This window comes from Martes martes (genome assembly GCF_963455335.1).
Source record: "Martes martes genome assembly, chromosome: 9".
In the NCBI taxonomy this organism is placed as follows: domain Eukaryota; kingdom Metazoa; phylum Chordata; class Mammalia; order Carnivora; family Mustelidae; genus Martes; species Martes martes.
In genome coordinates, this window is record NC_137896.1 from 116,638,328 (window position 1) to 116,662,809 (window position 24,482).

At 36.3% G+C, this 24,482-nt stretch overlaps 1 protein-coding gene across 1 annotated transcript in view; it reads right to left on the reverse strand.

Moving 5' to 3' along the window:
• The window catches only part of SPDYA (speedy/RINGO cell cycle regulator family member A), a gene marked incomplete at its 3' end in the record, with an annotated part of 27,174 nt that extends 14,664 nt beyond the window's left edge, over nucleotides 1-12,510 (reverse strand). Inside the window, exons 1-4 of the mRNA XM_080813323.1 lie at nucleotides 12,261-12,510; nucleotides 9,621-9,679; nucleotides 7,388-7,473; nucleotides 2,478-2,649 (exon numbers count right to left, since the gene is read on the reverse strand). Of these exons, the coding sequence (XP_080669449.1) occupies nucleotides 2,478-2,649; nucleotides 7,388-7,473; nucleotides 9,621-9,679; nucleotides 12,261-12,495 (552 nt within the window). The 5' untranslated portion in view covers nucleotides 12,496-12,510. The remainder of the gene's footprint in view (nucleotides 1-2,477; nucleotides 2,650-7,387; nucleotides 7,474-9,620; nucleotides 9,680-12,260) is intronic.
• Nucleotides 12,511-24,482: the final 11,972 nt, after the last annotated feature.

Here is a 24,482-nt window from a genome sequence, read left to right on the forward strand (position 1 = left end):
AAATCTTTAAAAAAAAAAAATAAATTGCTGCAATTATAACGCAAGTCGTTCTTAGGAGTGGGTGGGCAATCTGCCATGAGGTGAGCATTACCTAGCCCAGCCTCTTGCCTCTGGTACCCACTCCATGCTCTTAGCTGGGTATACCATGGGGCTTGTTTACTTTGGAAAAATCAGAGTGTTCAAATAAGGCCTACTATCATGTCCAAGGATGGCACAGGTGCACAATTTATCCTCTAGGGAGGTAGTGATAAAAAACAGCAATACAGGACTCTTTCAATGCTCTGTAATTGGAATGAGTTGTTTAAATCCTTTAGTGAGGATCCAATAATATGGGGAAGGTATACACACCTGATTTTTCATATTTTTCTATTGAATTCAATTCTGAAAAAACTTGGCCTGCTACTCAGTCTTCTTGGTTATTTTTGAATCCTTTCATTTCCCCCAACATTCAATAATCCTCTTAGTCTGATCCACAATTATGCTTGCTTTCTAATATCTTCATCTCATTAAAATAATTAAGAAAGTTAATTCTGGAAAGAGTTCTACGATGCACCTCCAAAATAGTCCCTGAAGTTTGACACTAATCCATTAATTGGCTCTTTTGGCCTGTCATCATTTAACTGGATATGACTTCATTTCATTATAACAGTATCTAATTCACATTTACCAAACTTCACTGAACTAGTATAGGTTTACAATGATCACTGCCTTCCATTTAATTTTCTACTCTAGAATATTCTTTAGTTTGAAACATTAACTCTTTTCTTTAGTAAAAACAGAATGTTAGATAAAATAACCCATCTTTTGTTTTTATTTTTAAAATTTTATTTAAATTCAATTAATTAACATATATTATTAGTTTCAGAGGTATAGTTCAGTGATTCATCAGTTGTATATAACACCCAGTGCTCATTATATCACATGCCCTCTTTAATGCCCATCCCCGTTATACCTCTGCCCCACCCCACCGGCAACCCTGTTTGGTTCCTATAGTTGAGTCTCTTATGGCTTGTCTTTTGTCTCCCTCTCTGGTTTCATCTTGTTTTATTTTTCCCTCCCTCCCCCTATGATCCTGTTTTGTTTCTTAAACTCCACATATGAGTGAAATCATGATAATTGTCTTTCTCTGATTGACCTATTTTGCTTAGTGTAATGCCTTCTAGTTCTATCCATGTCATTGTAAATAGTAAGATTTCATCTTTTTGATGGCTGAGTAATATTCCATTGTATGTATATGTGTATGTATACATATATACATACGCATCCATACCACATCTTCTTTATCCATTCATCTGTTGGTGGATATCTGGGCTCTTTCCATAGTTTGGCTATTGTGGACATTGCTGCTACAAACATTGGGGTGCAGGTAACTCTTTGGATCACTATGTTTGTATCTTTTGGGTAAATACCTAGTAGTATAATTGCTGGATCATAGGGTAGCTCTATTTTTAACTTTTTAATTACACTGTTTGCTAGAGTGGCTGCACCAGCTTGTATTCCCACCAGCACTATAAGAGAGTTCCCCTTTTCCCACATCTTCACCAACATTTGTTGTTTCCTGACTTCTTAATTTTAGCCATTCTGAGTGGTGTGAGGTAGTATCTCATTGTAGTTTTGATTTGTATTTCCCTGATGCTGGGTGATGTTGACAGCATTTTTTTCATGTGTCTGTTGGCCATTTTTATATCTTCTTTGAAGAAATGTCTGTTCATATCTTCTACCCATTTCTTGACTGGATTATTTGTTCTTTGGGTGTTGAGTTTTATTAAGTTCTTTATAGATTTTGAATATTAACCCTTTATCTGATAAGACATTTGCAAATATCTTTTCCTATAGTGTCGGTTGTCTTTTGGTTTTGTTGACTATCTTCTTTGCTGTGCAAAATCTTTTTATCTTGATCAAGTCCCAATAGTTCATTTTTGCTTTTGCTTCCCAAAATAACCCATCATTTAATTTTTAGTGTCTTTCTGTTTTATCTTAATAGAATCCGGCACCAAAGAAACATACTTTATGTATTATTCTATGTGAAAAGAGGTACGATTTTTAACGTATTTAAATTTTTAAAAATTTTAGACCATGCAGTTTGCATTTCAATCTTGGGAACTTGAAATTTCACAAACTTTATTTAATGGAAACTATTATTCAGCTCCAAATGTTATTAACATATTTTGGAATGTGCACACTGCTCTTTCCCAATATATTTGTGATCTTTTAGACTACATAAACACAAACAAAAATACTTACTACAGAAGTAGGCTGCTCTGAAAAACAAATGACAATTTTTAATTATTGTGGTATAAAATTAAAACATCAACATTGCAATATACAAGTTGTACTCATGGTAACCATCAGGGTTAACAGTCTACTCTTACATATACAAAAAATGAAATATTAGAAGCACATTAAAAAACAAGACAAGGGAAATTACATAAAGAGAAAACCGAGATTACATATATAAAGTACTTAAAAAATCTTACCTCCTCACAGCATCGCCTGCTTACAATAGCCCTATAGTCAATTCTATCCCAGAGTTGGTCCCTTAACTTTAAGAAATTAGGGAACAATTTTCTCCAGTTTTTCCCTAAAGCCCATGGAAAAATTTCATATTTGGATTCTTCTTCATCTTCTTCAACTGTATTAGCCAGATACCTAACAAAAAAGACCAACAACTCAAAAAAGAAATGGGAAAAGGACATGAACAGGCAGTTCACAGACGGACAGACACACACACACGATCACTTCTAAACACATAAAAGACATTCAACCTTACTCATAATTAAAGAAATGCAGGTCAAAAATAGAAACAGAGTAAATTTTACTTTGTTGAGTTCTGTATATTTTTGTATTCCTATAAATCTTGAGCTTTGTTCTGGGATGCAGTTAAGTTACTTGGAAACAGTCTGATCCTTTCAGGTCATACTTTTATGATTTGTCAGGTGGATCTGGAGCAATGTTCAGACTGGGGCTAATTATTCCCCGCTACTGAGGCAAGACATTGCTGAGTATTATACTCAATACCCTGTGAATCATGAGTTTATTCTGGCTGGTGGGAACAGGCACTATTTTCAGCCCTGGGTAAATGTAAGGCACTGTTCCCTCTAATCTTTTGTTATGCTCTTTCCCCACACCCAGGTAGATTCTTTATACACATATGGGAATCTGTATCATCTTAAATACTTGAGGGTGATCAGGCATGCACAGAAGCAGGAAAACATGACCCATAATAAAAAGAATCATCAGTCAAAACTGACACATGTTAGAAATAATAAACATTAAACAGACAAGGACATTAAAGCAGTTATATTTATTCCAGATGTTCAAAAAGATAAGGAGACACATTCATTGCACTTCTAGAGATGAAAACTATATGTACAATGAAAAATACATAGAGTGGGACAGACAGACTAAATATTGAAGAAGAAAAGGTCTGTGCACTGAAGACAGACTAAATATTGAAGAAGAAAAGGTCTGTGCACTGAAGACTGAAGACTATCCAAAACGGACACATACAGAAAAAGAAATAAAAATAATAGAGGTGAAACTGGAGTCCCTAACGGGTACTGGCTGGACAAAAAAAAATTTGAAGAAATGGCTGAAAAATTTGGGATTTGATGAAAGCTATAAAATATTAATAAGCTCAATGAACCCCAAAGCACAAAATATGAAGAAAATTACAACAATGCACATCATAATCAAATTGTTCAGAACCAGTGATAAAGAGAAAATCTTAAAAGCAGTCAAACAAACAAACAAAAAAGACATGTTAGATAACACAGAAACAGAGATAAGGATAGAGATTTCTCACTGGAAACAATGAAAACCCCATAGATGACTTTCCAAGAGAGTTAATTAAAAAATACGTAAGAGAGCAAGGCACCAGAAACTGAAACAGACCCTGAAGTGTGAAGATACTGAAATAGACAAACACCAAAGGAAAAAAGTTCTTAAAAGCAGTAAGAAAGGAAGACAAATGATCCCAAGTGGAACGTTTGAGATGCAAGAAGGAATAGCAAGCAAAGATGTAAGCATGTAGGTTAATGTAAACAAATATTCAGTGTTTAAAACAACAACAACAACAACAATAATGTCTCTAAGTTTTTGGAGGGCTTTATGTAGAACTACAGAATTGCAAAACAAGAGAATATAAGTTGAGAAGGGAGTGACTGGAGTTAAAATACTTAAGGTTCTTGATTAAAAATAAATGGGATAGAGCTTCCTGGTAGATGAACATGTGGAAATCAGATGTGCTGAGAGGTTATGTTCCTGAGTTACATCCTCTTATAATAAACCAGTAATCTAGCAAGTTAAAAAAAATAAGTAACTGGGATACCTGTTAAAAGAACAGATATAGGCTGCATAATTTCCCACCAAGTAGAGGACAAAAGGTATCAAAAAGTAAAAATTTTAAAAATCTCAATCAAAAAGAAGGTAAAAATGGAGTGGAAAGAAGAAACAGAAAAAGTGGGACATAAAGAGAAGATAGTAAAAAAAAAAAATCAAATATATAAGCAACAATAGAGTATCATTCTGCAGCCAAAATGAATGAACCAGGGCTACTCATATCAGTATTACTGGATCTCAAAATCCTAAAGCAAAAGAAGGAAGTTACAGAAGAACAGAAAACATGACTATTCTATATAGTCATTGCAGTTTAGGAAAAACTAAGCAATATATTATTTAGCGGTTTGTACATAGAATAAAGAAAATCAAGAAAATTACTACCTGTGGAAGGAAGGGGGCTCTATCTGGGAAACTGCACTGGGTAGCTTCTAAGATTCTGCAATGTTCTCTTCTTGAGTCATGGGTACATGAGTATTTGTTTTGCTTTTTCTTTTAACATACGCACATATATACACTTCATACACTCCTTTTGTAGATATTTCACATCAGAGATTTCCAAAAGGCACAGAAGTATATAGTACACTTCTTTTTGGGTGATATATACACTGGTTCATGTATAGAAAATTATTTCTAGACAGATACATATGAAATGTTAATTATCCTTGAGGAAGGATACTAAGGTCTTGAGATATGAGGAAGACTTACTTTTAATTGTATATCCACTTATGTCCTTCAAAAAAACTATATGCATATTCAATTTAGTTACATTAATATAAAATTCACACCAACATATTACTTTATCCTCCCTTAAAAAATTGTACATATATTACCTTAATATAAAGCACCTCATTGTTAAACCCATTCAGTTATATGAGTCAAAACATGTCCTCTGAAATTACATAAAGTAATTTGTTACTTTAGTATCCCTGACAGTTCTTATTCAAGGGTAGATAGAAGCCAGAGGTTGGCCCCTTTCATGCTTATTGACTAAGCAAAACATAGACTATCTATAATGTACTATGGTTCTACGAAATCCTGACTACATTGTAATTCTATTCTAGATTAACAATGTTTCAGGCTCAATGTGATAAAATATCTGTATTGTATACATGTAAGTTGTCTTCTAATTTGAAGTAGATTTTCTTGGAGCAGAGTCCATTTTTTTTTGGTGTAATAGTTAATTATGTTTATCCAAATAAAGAATTAAGAACATCCATATGTTAAGGATGCCAAAAAAAAAGATACACATTCCTTGCCTTTAAGAAGCCTATAGTCAAGTAAAAGAGGCAACTAAGTATGAAACAAATAACTGTACAAGAGAATATGGAATCATGACAATAAAAGTTCAGAGTGTTGTAAGAATACATAGAAGGGAAAAGAACTCGAGTTAGAACTGTGGCTAACTGAGAAAATATTTACTGAGAACTATTAAGTCAGGCTATATAAAAATTATGATTAGATACAAAATGGAAATTAATAATCCATGTTATTTTTAACATGGAACTTATTATGCAACATAAAATGCAACTGCATATACTTCTACATAGTGTAAACTGACACAGTGCTTTACTGATTATAAGATTACTAAAACATCAAACAAATCCAATTTCAGGAATCTGGTTAAGGATTAAAACTAAAGCTTCTTCTGGTTTGCTTTTAATTTTCGGGTGGGGAAAAACTACAAAATAGATATTGCATCAACATACAGATATAATACTAAAGAGATATGTAACAGTGGCTAATCACTGAATTTGGTCATTGGCAAGTCACACCTGAATTTGCGCCCGAGCTCTGCCACTACTAACTTTTGTGAGATTGGAAAGTACTTATCTTCCTAAGTCTCAACTTCCCTATCTGTAAAATGAAGATAATTAAATAATGTATTTCATAGAGAATATTCAAGGAGCTTATAAAAAACATTTTTGGGATATCTTGCATATAACATTCAGTATTAGCTAGTACTATTATATTCCCACAATTTAGCAATCATCACCAAATGTTATAGAGTTCATTTTTCCTCACGCTTGGGGAAGTATGTCTTCTGAGCACAAGAAGAGATCAGTTTCTTCAAGTCCTATTCACACTTTGAGTCTGAGTTAAAGACTTTGAGTTAAAACTCACTCATCAGTGCTAACAGTTGTGCTATTCACCTTAAGTATTCATATGTAGTTCCCTAGTTAAGTCCTTTTAATTATATCACACATTTCCAACTGTAGTATTATATCTAGGTAGTGGGTAGAAAACGTTTTGAGATTGAGATTGATTTTCTTAAATTACATTGCTTCTAGTAGAATTCTGACCTATAGATCAGAAAGCCATGTTATTAAAACCATTTAATAGACTACAAAGTTAGTATGAACTGTCTAATACAAAGTCAATGGAAGAAATGGAAAACAAACCATATTCCTTGGTCAAAGTTCAGTGTCTTAAGTAAAAGAGTTAAGTCATTTCTAAAGGTATCAGATATGAATAACTTCAATGTTATAGACATAAATCTACAATTAGTATGTCTACAGCATTTCCACAAGCTGTTTAATGTAAAAGGTCAATGATGATGATTTTAACTATAAATTTACTGGAAATTTCAAAGAGACTATTTTTGTTTTTAAAACATAACTAAATCCAAAAGAGGAAAATTTGGGATAATTTATATGGAGCATTCTGAAAAACGTAAAAGGTAAAAAACAAACTTAAGTGGAATACTTAGGCATCTAGCAGGATAAGATCAGTGAAAAGAACATAAAAATATCCTATTAAAATAGTAAAAAAGTATGTCTTCTATATATAAAGGCCTGTTCAAAGATATATATCAGGTTTTAAAAAACCTCTGTTTATTTTTTATGAGTTACAATGTTAACTTTATTTACTTATTTCTTTAAGTAGGCTCTATGCCCAATGTGGTGCCCAAACTCACAACCCAGAGATCAAGAGTTGCATGCTCTACCAACCAAGCCAGCTACTGCCCCAAAATAGCGTGTTTTAAATAAGGTATCACATATATTACAAATAAGAACCACAAAAATCACTTAGTAGAAAGCATACTTACAGAGCAATAAAGAAATTTATCCTGGTATGCTCATTTATAGTAAATTTAGCTCTCTTGAAATAAACAAAGGTCATAGCCAAAAGATACTATAAGGAAAAAAGTAAAAGTTGATATTAATGTTTTGCTTTCATATGTAAAACGGCTTTAAAATAGTTATCTTTGAGATGAATAATAAGCTAAAAACAATAAAGCATGACTTATTTCTATTACAGAATTCCCTACTTATTTGGGTCCTTACTTTTTGACTCCTGTAGTCCATGTACATGGTGAGAAATAGTTCTGAACCATTTATCATGATTAAGATTAGGAAGAACTCCTAAATTTTATTATTGCCAATATTTTTTGAACTAAAAGCCAATTTTTTCCTACCTTAAATCTCAAATCCATAAAGAAGTTGAAATAATAATAAAACAAATAACCATATATCCTTTGCATAGATTCACCAATTGTTAGTATGTTGCCACATTGGCTTGATGCATATATCTATATAAAAACTTTTTCCTGACTCCTTAACTGCAGACATCCATACTCACTTTTTATTTATTGGTTGATTGAATGACTGATCGAAGGGTGGCAATTTTTATATTGAGGTATAACTGACAAAGTTGTATATATTTAAAGTTTACAATGTGATGATTTGATATACATATACATTGTGAAATGAATACCAAAGTCAAGTTAATCAACACATCCATCACCTCATATATCTTTTTCCCTTTTTGTTAAAAACACTTAGGATCTACTCTCTTAGCAATTTCATATACTCACTTTTTAAAATAACCTTTTAAAAATAACTTCTAACCAGAAATTAGAATACATGGCTCTATTTTCATTGGAAAACAGTGTTTTAAATTTGTTATTAGAAAGAAGTATCTAACCTGGTATTAGGACACTATGCCAGGTCCTATCTATCCAAATTAAAAACAACTTATAGTACTGATGTATTAGATTCCCTCTCATAAAATACCTATTTATCCTATCTTCATAGGATTGACTACAAAGTTTATTCCAAATTTTCAAGGTACTTTCAGTAGAGAACTCTTGAAATAGTGTTGATACGGTATGCCAGTTAGTTACCTTAAAAGCACTGCCCCCTGCTGTCCAGCATCTTTAATTACTGTAATGCACTTAACTGTTGAAAACTCTACAACTCCACATGCACATCTACATAGATATTTTACATGAAGGCATTACTGCTAATTTTTAAAAATATTAGTGACTTTGTGAATATATTTAAAAGGATTTCATCTTCTAGAAATACATCATCTTGAAAAATTTGTGGACAAAATATTAGGATGTCTGAGATTTGCTTCAAAATAATCCAGTTTTGGGAAGAAGGATTATAAGAAACAAGCAGAGCCATGAGCTGATGATCATAGTAGCTACATGATGGGCACATGGAGGGTCTTTGTTCTATTTTCTCTACCTCAAGTTATATATGTTTGAAATTTTCCAAAATTAAATTTCCAAAATTAGAAATTAAAAAAAAACTCTAATTTTATCTTTGCTACCTTAAGCTTGAAATAAAAAAGTTCACATCAGTATTAACTTAATAAGTATTTAATCATAAGCTAGTCTTCCATTCATCCCTTTCCCATTGGTTGTTACATTAAAATTAAGTGTGATGTGGGTCACAATGAATTTTCTGATATGACTACTTGGTCTAAGATGGCATTTACAAAGCTGAAATCATAACTGTTCAGCTAAATCTAAAGAATATAGAAATATCATGGTCCCTATGTATGTAAGTTAGCATCATGATGATCTCTTATGAAACACTGATTCTTAAAGAACATAATAAACTAATTTTACTCTATGAAATTACTGGGATTTGTTTTATCTAAGTTACCTACAAAATATCAGAATGTATAACAGACTTCCTTAGTGGAATGAATATCAGAATATTCTTTCTCCACAGCTTGAAAAAAGGTAGTAATTCTGATCAAAACGTATTAAGTCTATACTCATTCTTATTTCCAACCAAACAAATATGGACATAAGGCCATTTAAATCTCATCAGTAATATTCTGCAATTCCTCAAATATAAAGTAAATCTCTGACATATGCTAATTTCAAAAATTAATGTGTAAGGACTTCACTTTGAGGGAGCAATGCAGGTTCTTTTTCTAACCTTAATTAATATGATTAAAAATTCTTATAAGGCTTTTTTAAAGTTCTGATGGTCTAGTAACATAATAATGCCAGTTAATGATTACACTGTTACCAAATTTACCTTGTCTGCAATTTTACAGCAGCAGTCCATCCACAAGAAATCTTGAATTAAATCGTCATCTACAACGAAAGATAGCTATGACTTGTCTTTTAAAAATAGAATCCTTTTGAAGAATTAACTTCTAGATAGAGGATTATAAATGGTGCTTAGAAAGCAAACAAAAATGGCCAGACCAGTGTTGTCTAAAATGTAGTTTGCATTTCTTTGGTAACCATGGCAAGCACTGTACAAAAAGTTACTGCTTTACTCTTGGGTTTCCCATCTGATTTGCTCAGACTGGAGGGGAAGTGTTATAAGTGTTTGATTTCTTGACTATCCCAATAGCTCTTTGAGAAAGATGTCTTGGGTTACTCTAGATTAGCTCTTTATTACTTCCCAAAATCTATCTTTACTGGTGGAAATGGAATCTGACAAAAGATAACTTAGTCTTTAGTAAATAATGACTTAATGAATATTACTTGTTTTATTCTTTCTACTACTTTCTCCTATTAGATCTCAGGGTATTTTTAGTTTTGAACTCTTCTTTTCATCTCCTATTTATCTCTGCCCAATTATCTACTATCTAAATACCAATGAAAATGTCTATATAAAGAAGATTCATAATTTATTAGCTATTCATAATTAACAGGTAATTTTGGAAAAACAGTATTATGACAAAAGATTAACAAAAATACTTTTAAAAATATGCAAAAGTAGGTCAGAAACACTCAATTTTAAAAGGCTAAAACATATAGTCCCTAAATATATGAGTAGTTGTCGGAATATAATCTGAGAAAATCTGCTTTTTCCCATTCACCCCCTTGATTTTAAGTTAAATAACAAACAAAACATACTTCTTTATACTCATTTTTACATCCTAGAAATATCAATATGCTCAAATATATGGAAATTCCAAGAATAAGTACCATTTTCTTAGACTAATTAATTTCTTCTTAATTTCATTTTTTAAAAGTGAACTCTAAGCCCAACATGGGGCTCTAACTCCCGACCCCAAGATCAAGAGTCAGTTGCATGCTCTACTGACTGAGCCAACCAGGCACCCAACTATTTCTTAGATTACTTACAGTAGAGCCAGGTATTTTCTCTTATTTCTCATGATCAGTTACGAATAATAAAAATGTTTGTGGGTAATGGTTTTGCACTAGGCTTAAAGAGAAAGGGAAACTTATATTAACAACATTCTAGATCTTGACAGGGAATATTCTGGTAGTTCAACATTTTTCTACTTATACTACTTACATTTTTTTCTTCTTTTTTGCTTTTCTTTAAAATCTTAACCAGCTTGCCCACCTTCCTTCCTTCCTTTTTTTTTTTCTAATTTTTATATATTTATTCGACAGACAGAGATCACAAGTAGGTTGAGATGCAGGCAGAGAGAGAAGGGGAAGCAGGCTTCCCGCTGAGCAGAGAGCCCGATGTGGGGCTCGATTCCAGGGCCCTGGGATCATGACCTGAGCCGAAGGCAGAGGCTTTAACCCACTGAGCCACCCAGGTGTCCCCTTCCTTTCTTTCTTAAGATTTTTGTCTTCTGAGTAGGGCAAACACTCTTGTCCCCTACTCTCTTATACACTTCTGTCACCTGGATCTAATAGACTACAGTATCTACTTGACTTGCTTCGTTCCTACAGATATTTACCAGATTCAACTATTCTACTCTTTAATCTATATACCTTACTACCTTACCTTAAAAAAAAAATCTTCCCTTTCTTGGCTAATAGAAGTAATAGAAAGAAATTTCTTTTTTAAGAAATTTGTCAGCAAGTAGTATTGTCTCATGATCTGAACAAATAAATTTAAACTCAATTTCATTATATGAGCATGATGATAAAGCACAATTTTTTTTTAAAGATTTTATTTATTTATTTGACAAACAGAGATCGCAAGTAGACAGAGAGGCAGGCAGAGAGAGAGAGAGGAGGAAGCAGGCTCCCCGTGGAGCAGAGAGCCTGATGCGGGACTTGATCCCAGGACCCTGGGATCATGACCTGAGCCGAAGGCAGAGGCTTTAACCCACTGAGCCACCCAGGCGCCCGATAAAGCATAATTTTTAACAAGATCCCCTTATGTGAAGTGCCTGGCTAGTTCAGTTGGAAGAGCATGCAACTCTTGATCTTGGAGAATGAATTTGAGCCCCATGTTGGGTGAAGAGAATACTTAAATAAAAAAAAATATTAAAAAAATATATTCCCTATATATAATACTGAAGCTTCTCAAGGTTGATCAATCTTCCCACTTTGCTCACTTTTAGCACTGATAATCCTGGGAAACACCTCAGGCCTAATCAAACTGGGTCAATTGGTTCATCTGAGACTTCATGTAGCTATTTTACTTAGGTCACACAAAACTCACAATATGAACTTGAATTGCCCAGAACTCACATTTGACACTTGGATTTAAGTAGTCCAGAAGCTAGATGAGTCTGAACTTCTAAACCAAAAGCAATCCAAAATAACAAAAACCCAACATTAAAACAAAAACAAAAATGACCTAAGTAAAACAAAAACAAACTGGTTGGAGACACAAATCTGACATAGAAAATAACATCCTCTTTGATTATTATGAAAACAGTAAAGTAGACCGTTAGATTCTCTCAGTTTTAAGTACTTTACAATTACCGCTATTAAAATATTTTAAACCTACCAAATAACTTAAAGAAAGCAGTCATTTCCTGACGCTGTATAACGAGACAGGGTCCTTTGGGGCGTTTAGACTTGTTACTATTATGTGCATTTTTTTCAGATGCTGGCCAACTATCTTTAAAAATAGGACGCTTCAGATTAATGGGTTTTTTAGGCTGATGTGATCTATTTGACCCTGATTTTACATGAACAGTGACAGTAGGTGGTGTCTCACAACACAGTTGATTATGTCTCATTTTGGTTTCCCAAGGTTCCTGTAAAAATAAAACATATAATTATTTACCACACTCTGTTTATTTCTATATAAAAACAACTAATCAGATGACATTACAGATGCATTAATATAAAGTGTTACTGAATTTGCTACTAAAATGTTATTTGTGATAGTGACCCATGTAAGAAATTGCTTTTAGAATTCAGTGCTAAGAAATGCTATGCTTTCTTTGGGTAACTGATATACCTTCTCTTCCCAACAGTAAGATCCTGTATACCATTTTTCTTTGATGGCTAGGGACCCCAAAACCAAATTTGAAAATTAATTATAGGAACTATACTGAGTCTATAATCTATTTGTGGTATTCTTTTTTCTTAGTGTTTTAAAATTCTGCTTCTATTGACATAATTTTATCATATGGTTATTATATATGCCACTTAAAATTTTTTATGGAAAAAGGCAAACTATTTCCAGAACTAAATTTTTATCATATCAAGTCTTATATTGAAAGCAGTCCCACACAAAATATTTTTTTATTGGTTAATTCCTTGATATGTTACACAATTCACTTATTCAACAAGCATTTACTGGTATTTACTGAAAAGTTCAAACATTTCTAGCAAAGAAATGTAGGGTATATGTGCTTTGAGTGAGTCTCATAAATTGATTACTCTAATTTTTAAAGTTTTAAGTGTATGACCATATTATTTGAGTGATTGATTATAAGTGTACATGAATGTACAGTGTTATAATCCAACAAAATTAGAAACAAAGTTAATTCATCAATCCTTAACAATATGCATAATTACTACCATGTTTGGTGGTAATCAGTTCACATAATTACTATAGTTAGTATTACTTTTGTGGTCAAAGTATTTATAGGATAGGAAATGGAGATAAGCATAGGCAAAGCAGGAAACTACTCTAAGACCCTAATGAGAACCTCTGAATCCATAACTCACAGTGACCCAGGCAGCCATGCCTCCCTTGGTGTTCAAGGAATTAGGTACAGATTCTCCTTCCTGACCCTCAGAAACTTCCCTGCTGAAGGAAGGAATGGAAAGTAAGATTGGATATAGTAGGGCTAGATCAGCAATGTCCAATATAATATGAGCCACATATGTAATTTTATATTTTTTAAAAGCTGTATTCCATTAGTATAAATAAGCAAATGACCTGAATTTTAGTATTTTATGTAATCTAGTATGTCTAAAATATCAATTTAATGTGTAATCAATATAAAAATTAATGAGATATTTTACAAACTATTTTTAAACTAACTCTTTAAAAGCTGCTATTAAAAAAAAAGCTGGTATGTATTTACACATACAGTATATTTCAATTTAGCTGCTAAATTTCCAATAGAGTGAAATGTAGTCCTACCAAAACAATAGTGTGTAAGTAAAAAATATTTTATACTCCTCCAGTAATTAAATAAAAGTAAAATTCTTCAGTTGCACCATCCACATTTCAACTGCTTAACAGCCACATGTAGCTAGTAGCTACATATTAGACAGCAAAGTGCTAGATAATGAAGAACTAGGCAAAGGAAATTATATTCACTTGTTCTATAATTGCTTCTCCCTCCTCTGTTTCACTCTCCTCCCCTCACCTCATCTATCTTCTTAGATCCTAAGGGCCAACCTAATTGAAGGCAATTATGGAGTTGGGGGTGCTACAAACTCCACAGAAAAAGGAATGAGTGATAAATTATACCTTGAGACTTGCATAAGAGCTTTCTGCTCTTTCCTACTGACCTCACTGGGGAGACAACTGGAGGTCTCATCTGCATCTTTTTTTTAAAGTAAGAGCAGCCTTACAACTAGATAGAAAAAATTAAATTTGGGCTTTTCAAACTGGGGTGAAGGGGCTAGGCTTGGGAATGGAATGTACCAGAATATAGAATAACTATGGTATATCTCCCAGGAGGTAAATTTTACTCAATATTAAGTAAATAACTTAAAATAGTGTTGTTATATTAGGACAACCATGGATATATTATGAAATAGAATGCAAATACTGTCAATCGAATAAATATGTTCACAATATAGCTTTATACTATTCCACTAAACCCTTATGTATGTGTTGGGATACTTCAAATAAAATTTGAGGAAATAGAGAAAGAACTGTGTGAAATTCCCCAAACAGAGATTCATTGAAGATAATCAGCAAACACTGGCAGGAAAGTTATGGAGGAGCTTAAGGACAGAAGCTATCAATGGTACGTTCCTGGTCAAATTCCACCTTGCGATAGTTTAGTTTAGTTTTATTTTATTTTATTTTTATTTATTTATTTGAGAGAGAGAGATCACAAGTAGGCAGAGAGGCATGCAGAGAGAGAGAGGGGAAAGCAGGCTCCTCACGGAGCAGAGAGCCTGATTTGGGGCTCGATCTCAGGACCCTGAGATCATGACCTGGGCTGAAGGCAGAGTTTTAACCCACTGAGCCACCCAGGTGCCCCTAGATAGTTTTAAATTTTGTTTTTTATTTAGATATAATGAGAGAATAGAGTTCTCATGGCAAGTAAGAAGAAAAGAATGCAAGGCAAATAAAAATATAAGCCATTTCAGGAGGTATCTGGGTGGCTCAGATAGATAAGCATCTGCCTTTGGCTCTGGTCGTGATCCCAGGGTCCTGGGATCAGGCTGTGTCAGGCTGCCTGTTCAGCAGGGAGCCTGCTTCTCCCTTCCCTCTGCCACTCCCTCAGCTTGTGCCTCTCTCATGTGCTCTCTCAAATAAATAAAAAAACTCTTTAAAAAATATATGAGCCATATCAGGAAAAGCTAAGAGACAGGGAAGAAGGAGGAACTAGGAGAAACTATGCTCATATGGCAAAATCCTTTAATGAGTTTTTACATAGACTCCACCAACATGAAAATAATCATACCAGAATTCATACTTGAATAGGATATTTTGGGTTTTTTTTTAATAGACCACAGTTAATCTATAAGCAACTGAAATCATTTCTTTTCTCTGGGGGTAATATAAAGAGTGGTAGGGGTGGTGGTTCACAGAACCATACAATAGTAGTAGTATTTGGGGACTCATGTGGCTATATGAAAAATCTAAGAGCAATATCCAATGGCAATTCAGGGCAGGCAGGGAAAACTTAACTTCCTTATAATTATAGTCTCACACTAAGCACTTAATATGTGCCAGACAATGTGCTAAAAGTTTTACATGCATTTTCTCACTTAATCCTCAGAACTTTTCTATAAAATGGGCATTATTTATCCTTATTTTCTCGATGAGAACTTTGAGGCGTAGGGAAGAAGAAAATTGCCCACGGACACATATTTAGTGAGTGGTAAAACTAGGACTTGAATATGGGATTGTTTGACACCAAAGTCCCATATACTTTAACCACTAAGAAACTTTTAAAAAATTAAATGAAGTCATGTGTAAAACACTTGACACATGGTAAGCAGTCTAATACTACTCACTGTCATCTTGCCAGGAAAACAAAGCCAGCTTATGAGCTTTTGCTTTATAAAAATTTAAGTCTAGCATTTGCATTGTAAATATGCACGTGACGCTGTGACTTAGTGGTTAAATAAGCCATTGTTTTAGGGGAGAAAGATGGGTTTATCACTGTTTTGCTAAAATAATTCTTAAAAAAGAATCCTTATTGAAATGACTATAGCATCTTTCCTTATCATAATCACAAAACTTAAATTGTTAAAAAACAATACAGTAAATTGAAGAAAAATATTCTGGCAAAATTGCTGGAAGCTTTCGTGAGGCTATTATAAAATCTCCATTATTCTTATGTTTTAAATTTTTTTTCTATTTTAATTTATCACCTAATGGTTATAGAACACTTTTAGACACAGCCAAGCTCTAGGTGCTACAGTCTAGTAAAATTACACAGCACAGCCGTTTCAATAAGTTGATATCTGATTAGAAATCCAGCCCATTAGTGAATAAACCAAGACACTTCAGTTAAGTGGTGGGAATAAATGGAAACTAGACTGAATAGGATGACAGGTGATGTGTTACAAAGGATGTGCATGAGGTGTGAACATACACTCCTCCCCTTTTCTAAATGTGGCAATCATTGGAAAGAAGAAAATGAACAGCAGCTAGAAGGGGCAATAATCAAAGGAGAATTTTTCTTTTAAAGACAGGATTCTTTTTCTTTTTCTTTTTTTTTAAAGATTTTATTTCTTTATCTGACAGAGAGAGGGAGAGAGAGAGAGCACAGCATGGGGAGCAGCAGGCAGAGGGAGAGGGAGACGCGGGCTCCCCAAGCAGAGAGCCCAATGCGGGGTTTTGATGCAAGGACCCTCGGATCATGACCTGAGCCGAAGGTAGCCGCTTAACCGACTGGGCCGCCCAGGTGACCCGAGAGACAGGATTCTCAAGTGTGCCTGAAGGCAGAAAGGAAGGAGGAGCCAGTTGAGAGTATATGTTAAAATACTGGAGACAGACCTTATTAAAAAGACCTGATTCTGGGGCGCCTGGGTGGCTCAGCGGGTTAAAGCCTCTGCCTTCGGCTCAGGTCATGATCCCAGGATCCTGGGATCGAGCCCCGCATCGGGATCTCTGCTCGGCGGGGAGCCTGCTTCCTCCTCTCTTTCTCTGCCTGCCTCTCTGCCTACTTGTGATTTCTGTCTGTCAAATAAATAAATAAAATCTTTAAAAAAAAAAAAAAAAGACCTGATTCTGTCTAGCTATGCGACCTTAGGCTATTCAACTCCTGGGAACACCCATGTCCTCACTTATGATATTATGATACTAGAAACACCTGTTTTCTTAGAACCTGGTACATACTATTATTCAATAAAAATTATTAGATATTGTTAATAATCCATATTTAGTAGGGTTAATGAGCAAAGGAATGATATGGATAATGCCTAGCACAGTGCTGAACCCTTAGCAAAAACTCGAAATACAGCAGTACTATTATTTTACTTTTTTTATATTATTTTACCTTTTTTATATACCTATAAAAAGAAAGAAGAGTCAGAATATGACAGACAGCCGCATTTCATCTCCAGTAATAACTATAATTTAAATGTTAAAATTGTATTGGTGACAGAGATCATAGGTATTGTAAAATGCGCTTTTGTTAGAGAATAAAATTTGTTAACAGGCAGAATCTCAATTTTGACAAAGCATGGGTTTTTCGGTCTTCAAGTGTTCAATTACTTCACAAGTTTCTTTTCTAAAAATCGAAGCTGGCTGGCCTGCAGCCGTGCGGGAGCGGGCAGGAAAGGGCACCGCGAAACCGGGAGAAGGGCTCGGGGAGAGCACGGAGATGCAGCCGCTCAGATCCCGCGACTACGGTGCGGTGGCGCCTGGGCAAGAAGACGTGATGAAGGCGGCCGAAGGAGAAGGGGCGGACGCAGAATGACACTGGCCCACCCGGAGGATAACGTTGGCCGGGCCGTCCCAGCCCCCCACCCCCGGGCCTCTCGGCTCCGCCGAGCGCTGGGGGAGCCTGACGGCGACAATCCGTCCAGACCCGCGGCGGGAGGCCACCGCCTGGCACGTGCGAGCGCGTCGTCCCTCCGTAGCTCCCGGTCCGCAGCCGGCCCGCGGCCTCCCGCGCGAGGGCACCGCGCTCGCGAAGCCCCCACAGAACGACGGAGGGGACCGGCGAGCTACGGAGGGGACCGCGCCGGCTCGCCCACGCCACCGCTCGTAGCCGCCTCCCCTCGTCGCCCAACTCCGACCTCGACGCCCCCCGCCCCTCTCCCGAGCCCAGGCCCCGCACGCTGGGAGGGCGTGTTCCCGTCGCGGCGAGGGAGCCTGAGGGGACTCACGAGCGGAAGCGCGTAGGAAAGGGGCCGCAACGCCGCCCCATCCTCACACACGGTGGGCGGCGGGGCCCGCTGCCAGAGGGATGGAGGGACCAGGCGCAGCCACAACTGGAGGGTGGCCGGCGAGGCCCGAAGCCAGGGCGCGAGCGGAAGATACCTGCGAAAGCCTGGGGCTGCGGAGAGGGCGCCGGGCCGCGGGACGGCCTCCTCCGGACGCTCTGAGGCCTCAGGCAGTTGCTCGCCACTCGCTCCACAGCGGCCACCACCCGCTCGGAGACCTCCCGCCAACCCGGAGCGAGGCTCGTGCAGGCCAATCAGCGCACAGAGCAGCCGCCGGGGGCGGAGCCCACCCGAGGTTGCGCGCGCCGCCCTCCCCCCGCCCAGCTCCAGCTGGAGTGCTCCCTCTCCCGCGCGGCTGCTGCATGCGGAGCCCCTGCTGCCAGCTGACCTACCTGGCGGTGCGGACCCTCTGGGCCCGGTCCTGCCAGAAAGCCGCCGCCCTCCCGGACCTCTTCTGGCCTCCTAATTTAGCCCCTTCCTCTTGAACGTTTATCAAAGCTAGGATTGTATTCGAGCCTTTTCCCTTCCCTTCGGTTAGATGGAGAGGCCTGGCGGGGCTGGGACTTCATTCAGGTCTTCCCAGTTCCCTTCTACCTCACAGCACCAAGCGGGGCGCCTTACACACACACACACACACGTAGATACTTGATAAAAAGAAACGTCAATAGTAGGAGGACAAAGAATCAGAAATTAACTTTGCAGCAGCAATTGTAATGCCCAAAGTTACTGCTACGTTAAATAACTGTATGAACAGAGGAAGAGATCACTTAAACCAAGAAATGTGTGAATACCGTGGCAGAGGTGGTGTTACACTATTTCATTGAATCTACTGTTCTAAGCTGTAAATTCTTCTACAGGAACCTTTTCATTTTGGTCTCATTGTAGCCCTTGGCCAGGTGCCTGGGTTGTAACTGATGCTTAGTAAACGCTTGTAAAGTTTAGTAAACGCTTGTTTTCATTCTAAATATATCTCCCCACTTTTACCAACTGATTCTTTACTCCAGGCTTACATACTTGCTTTTCTCAGAGCATCTCTTAAACTTTCTTCTTTGAGCTGGCATATATGGTGCTCTTTTTCACCTTCATTTAAATTTTCTATCTTATATCCACCCTTTAAGACCCAACTTAAGCCTTCGGCCCGTCATCTGAGTACTTAGTGCAAGACTGTGCCATTCTTGAATTCCTGTAGCACCTTCTAAATCTTTGATTTTTGCAATCTTATTAACCAGCTCTTTAATAAAAATATTTTATTATGTGTACATATGGATTCAATTTTACATAAATGGTGTTGCATACATACTTTAAAAAATGGAATGTTTGATATGTACAAAAGAATATATATAGTAACATATATGCAGGCAGCAGAGCATAAAACAAAAACCGGAGAAGCCACTACCCACCGAAAAAGGATGAACCTAACACCCAAGAAATAGAACATAATACTGATGAGATCCTGTATGTTCCTCCTCCTCCCCTTACTTTCCTTAAGAGGTGTCTTTGGTTTTTCCCATTTCCTTAAGATTTACTGGTATCTTTAAACACACATTTTGTTTGTAAATTTAATACTTTGTATTCTTCATAGTTTAAGATTTTTAACATGCTAATGCAGAAATTGTAAATATTTTTTATTTTTGTATAGAATTCTGTTCTATGAATATACTGTAATTATCACCATACTCCCATCAATGGTCATTTGGGTCATTTTTTGCTACTGTGAAAACTATGAGCCTTCTTGTACGCAGATTTGGTCATCAGTGGCTGTGCTTCGGTAAGACCCTATTAGTTATAGCTGGTACAGTTTCTGATTAGTTGGGTGGTCTGATCGGTTGGTGCCCATGTTTCAAATATTCAACCACTACTGCTTGTACATGACCCATGGTGCATGCAGCATGTTTTCCTATAAATGCTTTGAAGTGAAAATGATGGGTTTTAGGGTATACAATCTGCAAGATTACAAATGCTAAATTCAATTCCCAGGTAGTTGTACACATTTTATTATTTTTATTCATAAATAATCTATATGTTCAACGTAGGGCTCAAACTCATGACCCTGAGATCAGGAGTCACAGGGTCTACCAACTGAGCCAGCCAGGAGTCCCCAGCTGTACCAATTTTAAGAGTTCCCATTGGTCTACATCTTGCCAACTATGCATTTTCAGACTGACTAGATTCTCTTAAAGTATGTCATAGAGAACACCTTTGGATTTTCTTTTCAACACACTTTTTCTGGAAATATTCTACTCAACCTCCCAAACCAATTGGCTGCAAGGATAGCAAGATGTATTCACACAGTATCATCACTCTTCTTCAGTTGTTGGGAGTCATAAGCACCTTTCATCCAAGCTGGGTCAAATCCTCTTCCTGGAATTTACACTAGCACCCAGAATTCATTGTGGCTGACTACTCTCTTATATTGGAAGCAATACAACTCCTGAGAAGTATCAGGATGGTACAATAATCAATCTAATGAAAGGACTGCATTAAATTTTTCTCTAGAATACGTTTCTTCACTGTACCTCATTTTTTTGCTCCTTACTGAAAGTATCATATCTTTCCCCACACTTGCTTCTATGATACAATCCTTATTTGTTTAATTGAGGCAACAGCCTCTCCACTTTCAAGTTTAGATTCCTAATTTTAAGTGTTTATAAATACTAGGTGATTTTTGAAAGACAAAATGTTACACTATACCACTTTCCTAAAAATGTTTGAAGTAGCTCACAACAAAGGTGACCGTGACCCTAAGGTCAATTAAACAGAGAACCTAGACTACAGAAAGGGGGAGGGGCAAGAAAGGAGCCATAAAGATCTTGGCAAGTTTGATTCTGAACAAGAGGCAATTTCCCAGGGCACCTGGGTGGCTCAGTGGGTTAAAGCCTCTGCCTTCAGCTCAGGTCATGTTCCCAGGGTCCTGGAATCAAGCCCCGCATCGGGCTCTCTGCTCAGTGGGGAGCCTGCTTCCTCCTCTCTCTCTGCCTGCCTCTCTGCCTACTTGTGATCTCTGTCAAATAAATAAAATCTTAAAAAAAAAAAAAAAAGGCAATTTCCCCAATATGCCTGTCAGGTGCTACCTGGGAAGTATTTCTTCAAGTAACTGGACACAATTTCTCATGCTTTTAAAATTAGCTATTATTATTATTTTGAAAAACAGAGTGTGTGAGTTGTACGGAGAGGAAGGTGAGGGAGAGAATCTTAAGCAGGCTCCACGCTCAGTGCAGAGCCCCACATGGAGCTCAATCTCATGACCCTGAGATCATGACCTGAGCTGAAATCATATTGGACACCCAACCAACTTAACTACCCAGATGCCCCACAACTTCTCATATTTACCAATATTTTACCAAATGAAGATGATAGTTTTGACAATACACTGATGACAAATGAAATTTGGAACTGTTAAAAACAAGTTCCGGGGCGTTTTTTCTTTTTGGGCTTTTTTCTCCAAAAGATCAAGGTGTCAAAACACCAAGTTTTGAAACTCATCTGCATTCATTAAAAAAAAAAACTTGCAAGCCTACTATGGGCCAGGCACCACTCTAGACGCTAGGGATACACCAGCAGGAAAAAAAAAAGAGAGAGAGACAAAAAAGTCTTTGCCTATATAAGCTTACATTCAGGACACAATTAAGCTGATTGTCTAAGGAACAAATACAACAAAGTCTTAAAGGAATGTCCAATATACTAATTGATCTGTACAACGAATAATTGATTTTCTTTAAAAAATGGAATAGACCATAGTTTGCACTGATCTGTCAATGAGCACACCCAAAGAGTTTAGGGAACTCAGCTGATGAAAGATTAAGGTACTTCATTCAAAACAGGTGTTACAGTACAGTAACAGAAAGCTTTTAACCTAGATCTGTGATATTATCAAATTAACCTCAGTGGAGTTACCAGGCCCTAACTAGGCATGGGCTACAAAACCCAAGGCAATTATTCTGGGACATAGAGACTTTCTTTTCTTTTCTTTTTTTAGTATTTTATTTATTTATTTGACAGAGAGATAGGAGCGCACAAGTAGGCAGAGCGGCAGGGAGAGGGAGAAGCAGGCTCTCTGCTGAGAAGGGAGTCCGACACAGGACTCAATCCCAGGACCCTAGAATCATGACCTGAGCCAAAGGCAGCCACTTAACTGACTGAGCCACCCAGGTGCCCCAGAACTTGTTTTTAAGACTTTCTTTAGTTAGATACTACACAACAGCTACATGTTGAAAGTTGGGTCCTGGGCTTCACACATTTTTATGAGATAATAAAGTAGGTTATTAATTTTAATTTGGTAAATTGAGTAGCTTCTTGAGTTCTACCAATAAATGATTTCTCAAGTAATTCCATCCCTTACACCTGCATGAGAGAGCTAGAGAGACCTGAATGAGAAAGTAAATTACAGTGACAAAGTAGTTTATAAGTCAACTAATATAGAGGTGGTGGCTGAGGAAGTAAGTTTTGACTTTTACAATTTTCTAAGTAGGGAACTTGTTTAGAAATTCTGGAATTCAAATGTACAGGTAAAATCCAATTTTAACAGATCAAAATTATTACACTGAATCTAAATTTCACTTTTGTTGAATAAACATTTTAAAGAGAGCAAAGATAATAAAACTCTATGTTTATACTTACATGGAATCGGTTTATGTCTTGTGTAACTCCTGTTCATTTTGCAAGGTATGAAAATCCCTTTCCCACTTTAAAATCCTTTTAACCACTTCTTAGCTGTTTAAAGAAATTACAAAACACTGAAAACTATTAGCAAAAGGGACACGGTATTTCTCAGTGGATGCCACTGGTATAGTTAGGCTATTTAGTGTCTTCTCAGGCACAGCTTCAATTCAGGGATGGATTCATAAGGAAAGAAGGAGGGGGGTTAGGTCAATGTAGATGGACTGGAACAAATCTGACCACTTCCCTTCTCTAAACACATTTTTAGTATATACATGTGAAAGAAAATAATTGTTCTTTTGGTTCAAGAGTTATGGTTGCCAAGGAGACAAAGGAACAAACATACCTGAACTTATAAATGATGATACTATTTCAGTTCTTTGGCTCAATGAATACACTTTAATGTTCTTAAGGCATACATCTCAAGATGTTCCTGGTTTTCCCTCAGAGGAATTTTTTTTTGAAAGGCATATATATCCTTTCAACATTCCTAACACTTCCAATTAACTGACCACCTTTTAAAGCTTTAAATTCTTCTTGCTGGTATCCTGACTCAACATTTTGCACAAACCAGTCTTGATGATCATGATTAAATTTGTCCCTAGGCAAAATTAAAACGAAAAAATGTTGAAGTTTCAAACACAAGGGGCAGCACAATGTAGTTGATTTTTTCCAGTTAGGAACTAACAAAAATATAACCTGATAATCTGTGATCCATCATACTAGCATGTTTAATTTTAAATGTCATGACATTTGGATTAAAGATAAATTTGAACATAGAAATTAAAAATCAGAGAGGAAGAATGACATAAATTAGTGACACTAGAATCACAGGTTATTTTTCTCCTAAGAAATGGGAGTTTTACTTATTTGAAGTAGCAGTGTTAACAACGAGATAATATTTGTAACATTATATGATAGAAACTTTTAAAGTGGTTTTAAGATGGCCTGAGTAATATTTTTTTTTAGTAATCTCTACACCCAACATGGGGCTCAAACTCACGACCTTGAGGAACGAGAATCCTATGTTCCTCTGACTTAACCAGCCAGGAGCCCAACTGCTTGAATAATTTTTAAACATAGATTTCTATCCTTTATATTTAGTGACCAATATTAATATGCTTAATGACTATTTTTTCATATTCAATACTGACCTGGATGAATTATAAAAACACAGTAAGTCAAATTCAAATTAATATGTTCTAACATGGAGATTAATAAAAGATAGCCCTGTCTCCTGCCAAAGATTTATTTTTCTAGACCTGCTTCACTATGGCTATTAAGAGTACATCTAAAATTCTACTAGAAATTGCTCAACTTTCACTCCAATTAGGAAGATATTTAAATCACATTACATAAAAGCCTGTGTAACCTAACCCAATACATCACATGTAGTATATGAACACTTCCAGAAAAGAATCAACTCAATATACGTCAGACACTAAAATCTGTTTGAATAGAATGTGTGTCTAAATGTCTCATTGTAAATGGGAAAAAAAAAAAAGGAATAAAATGACCAGTCAGGCTT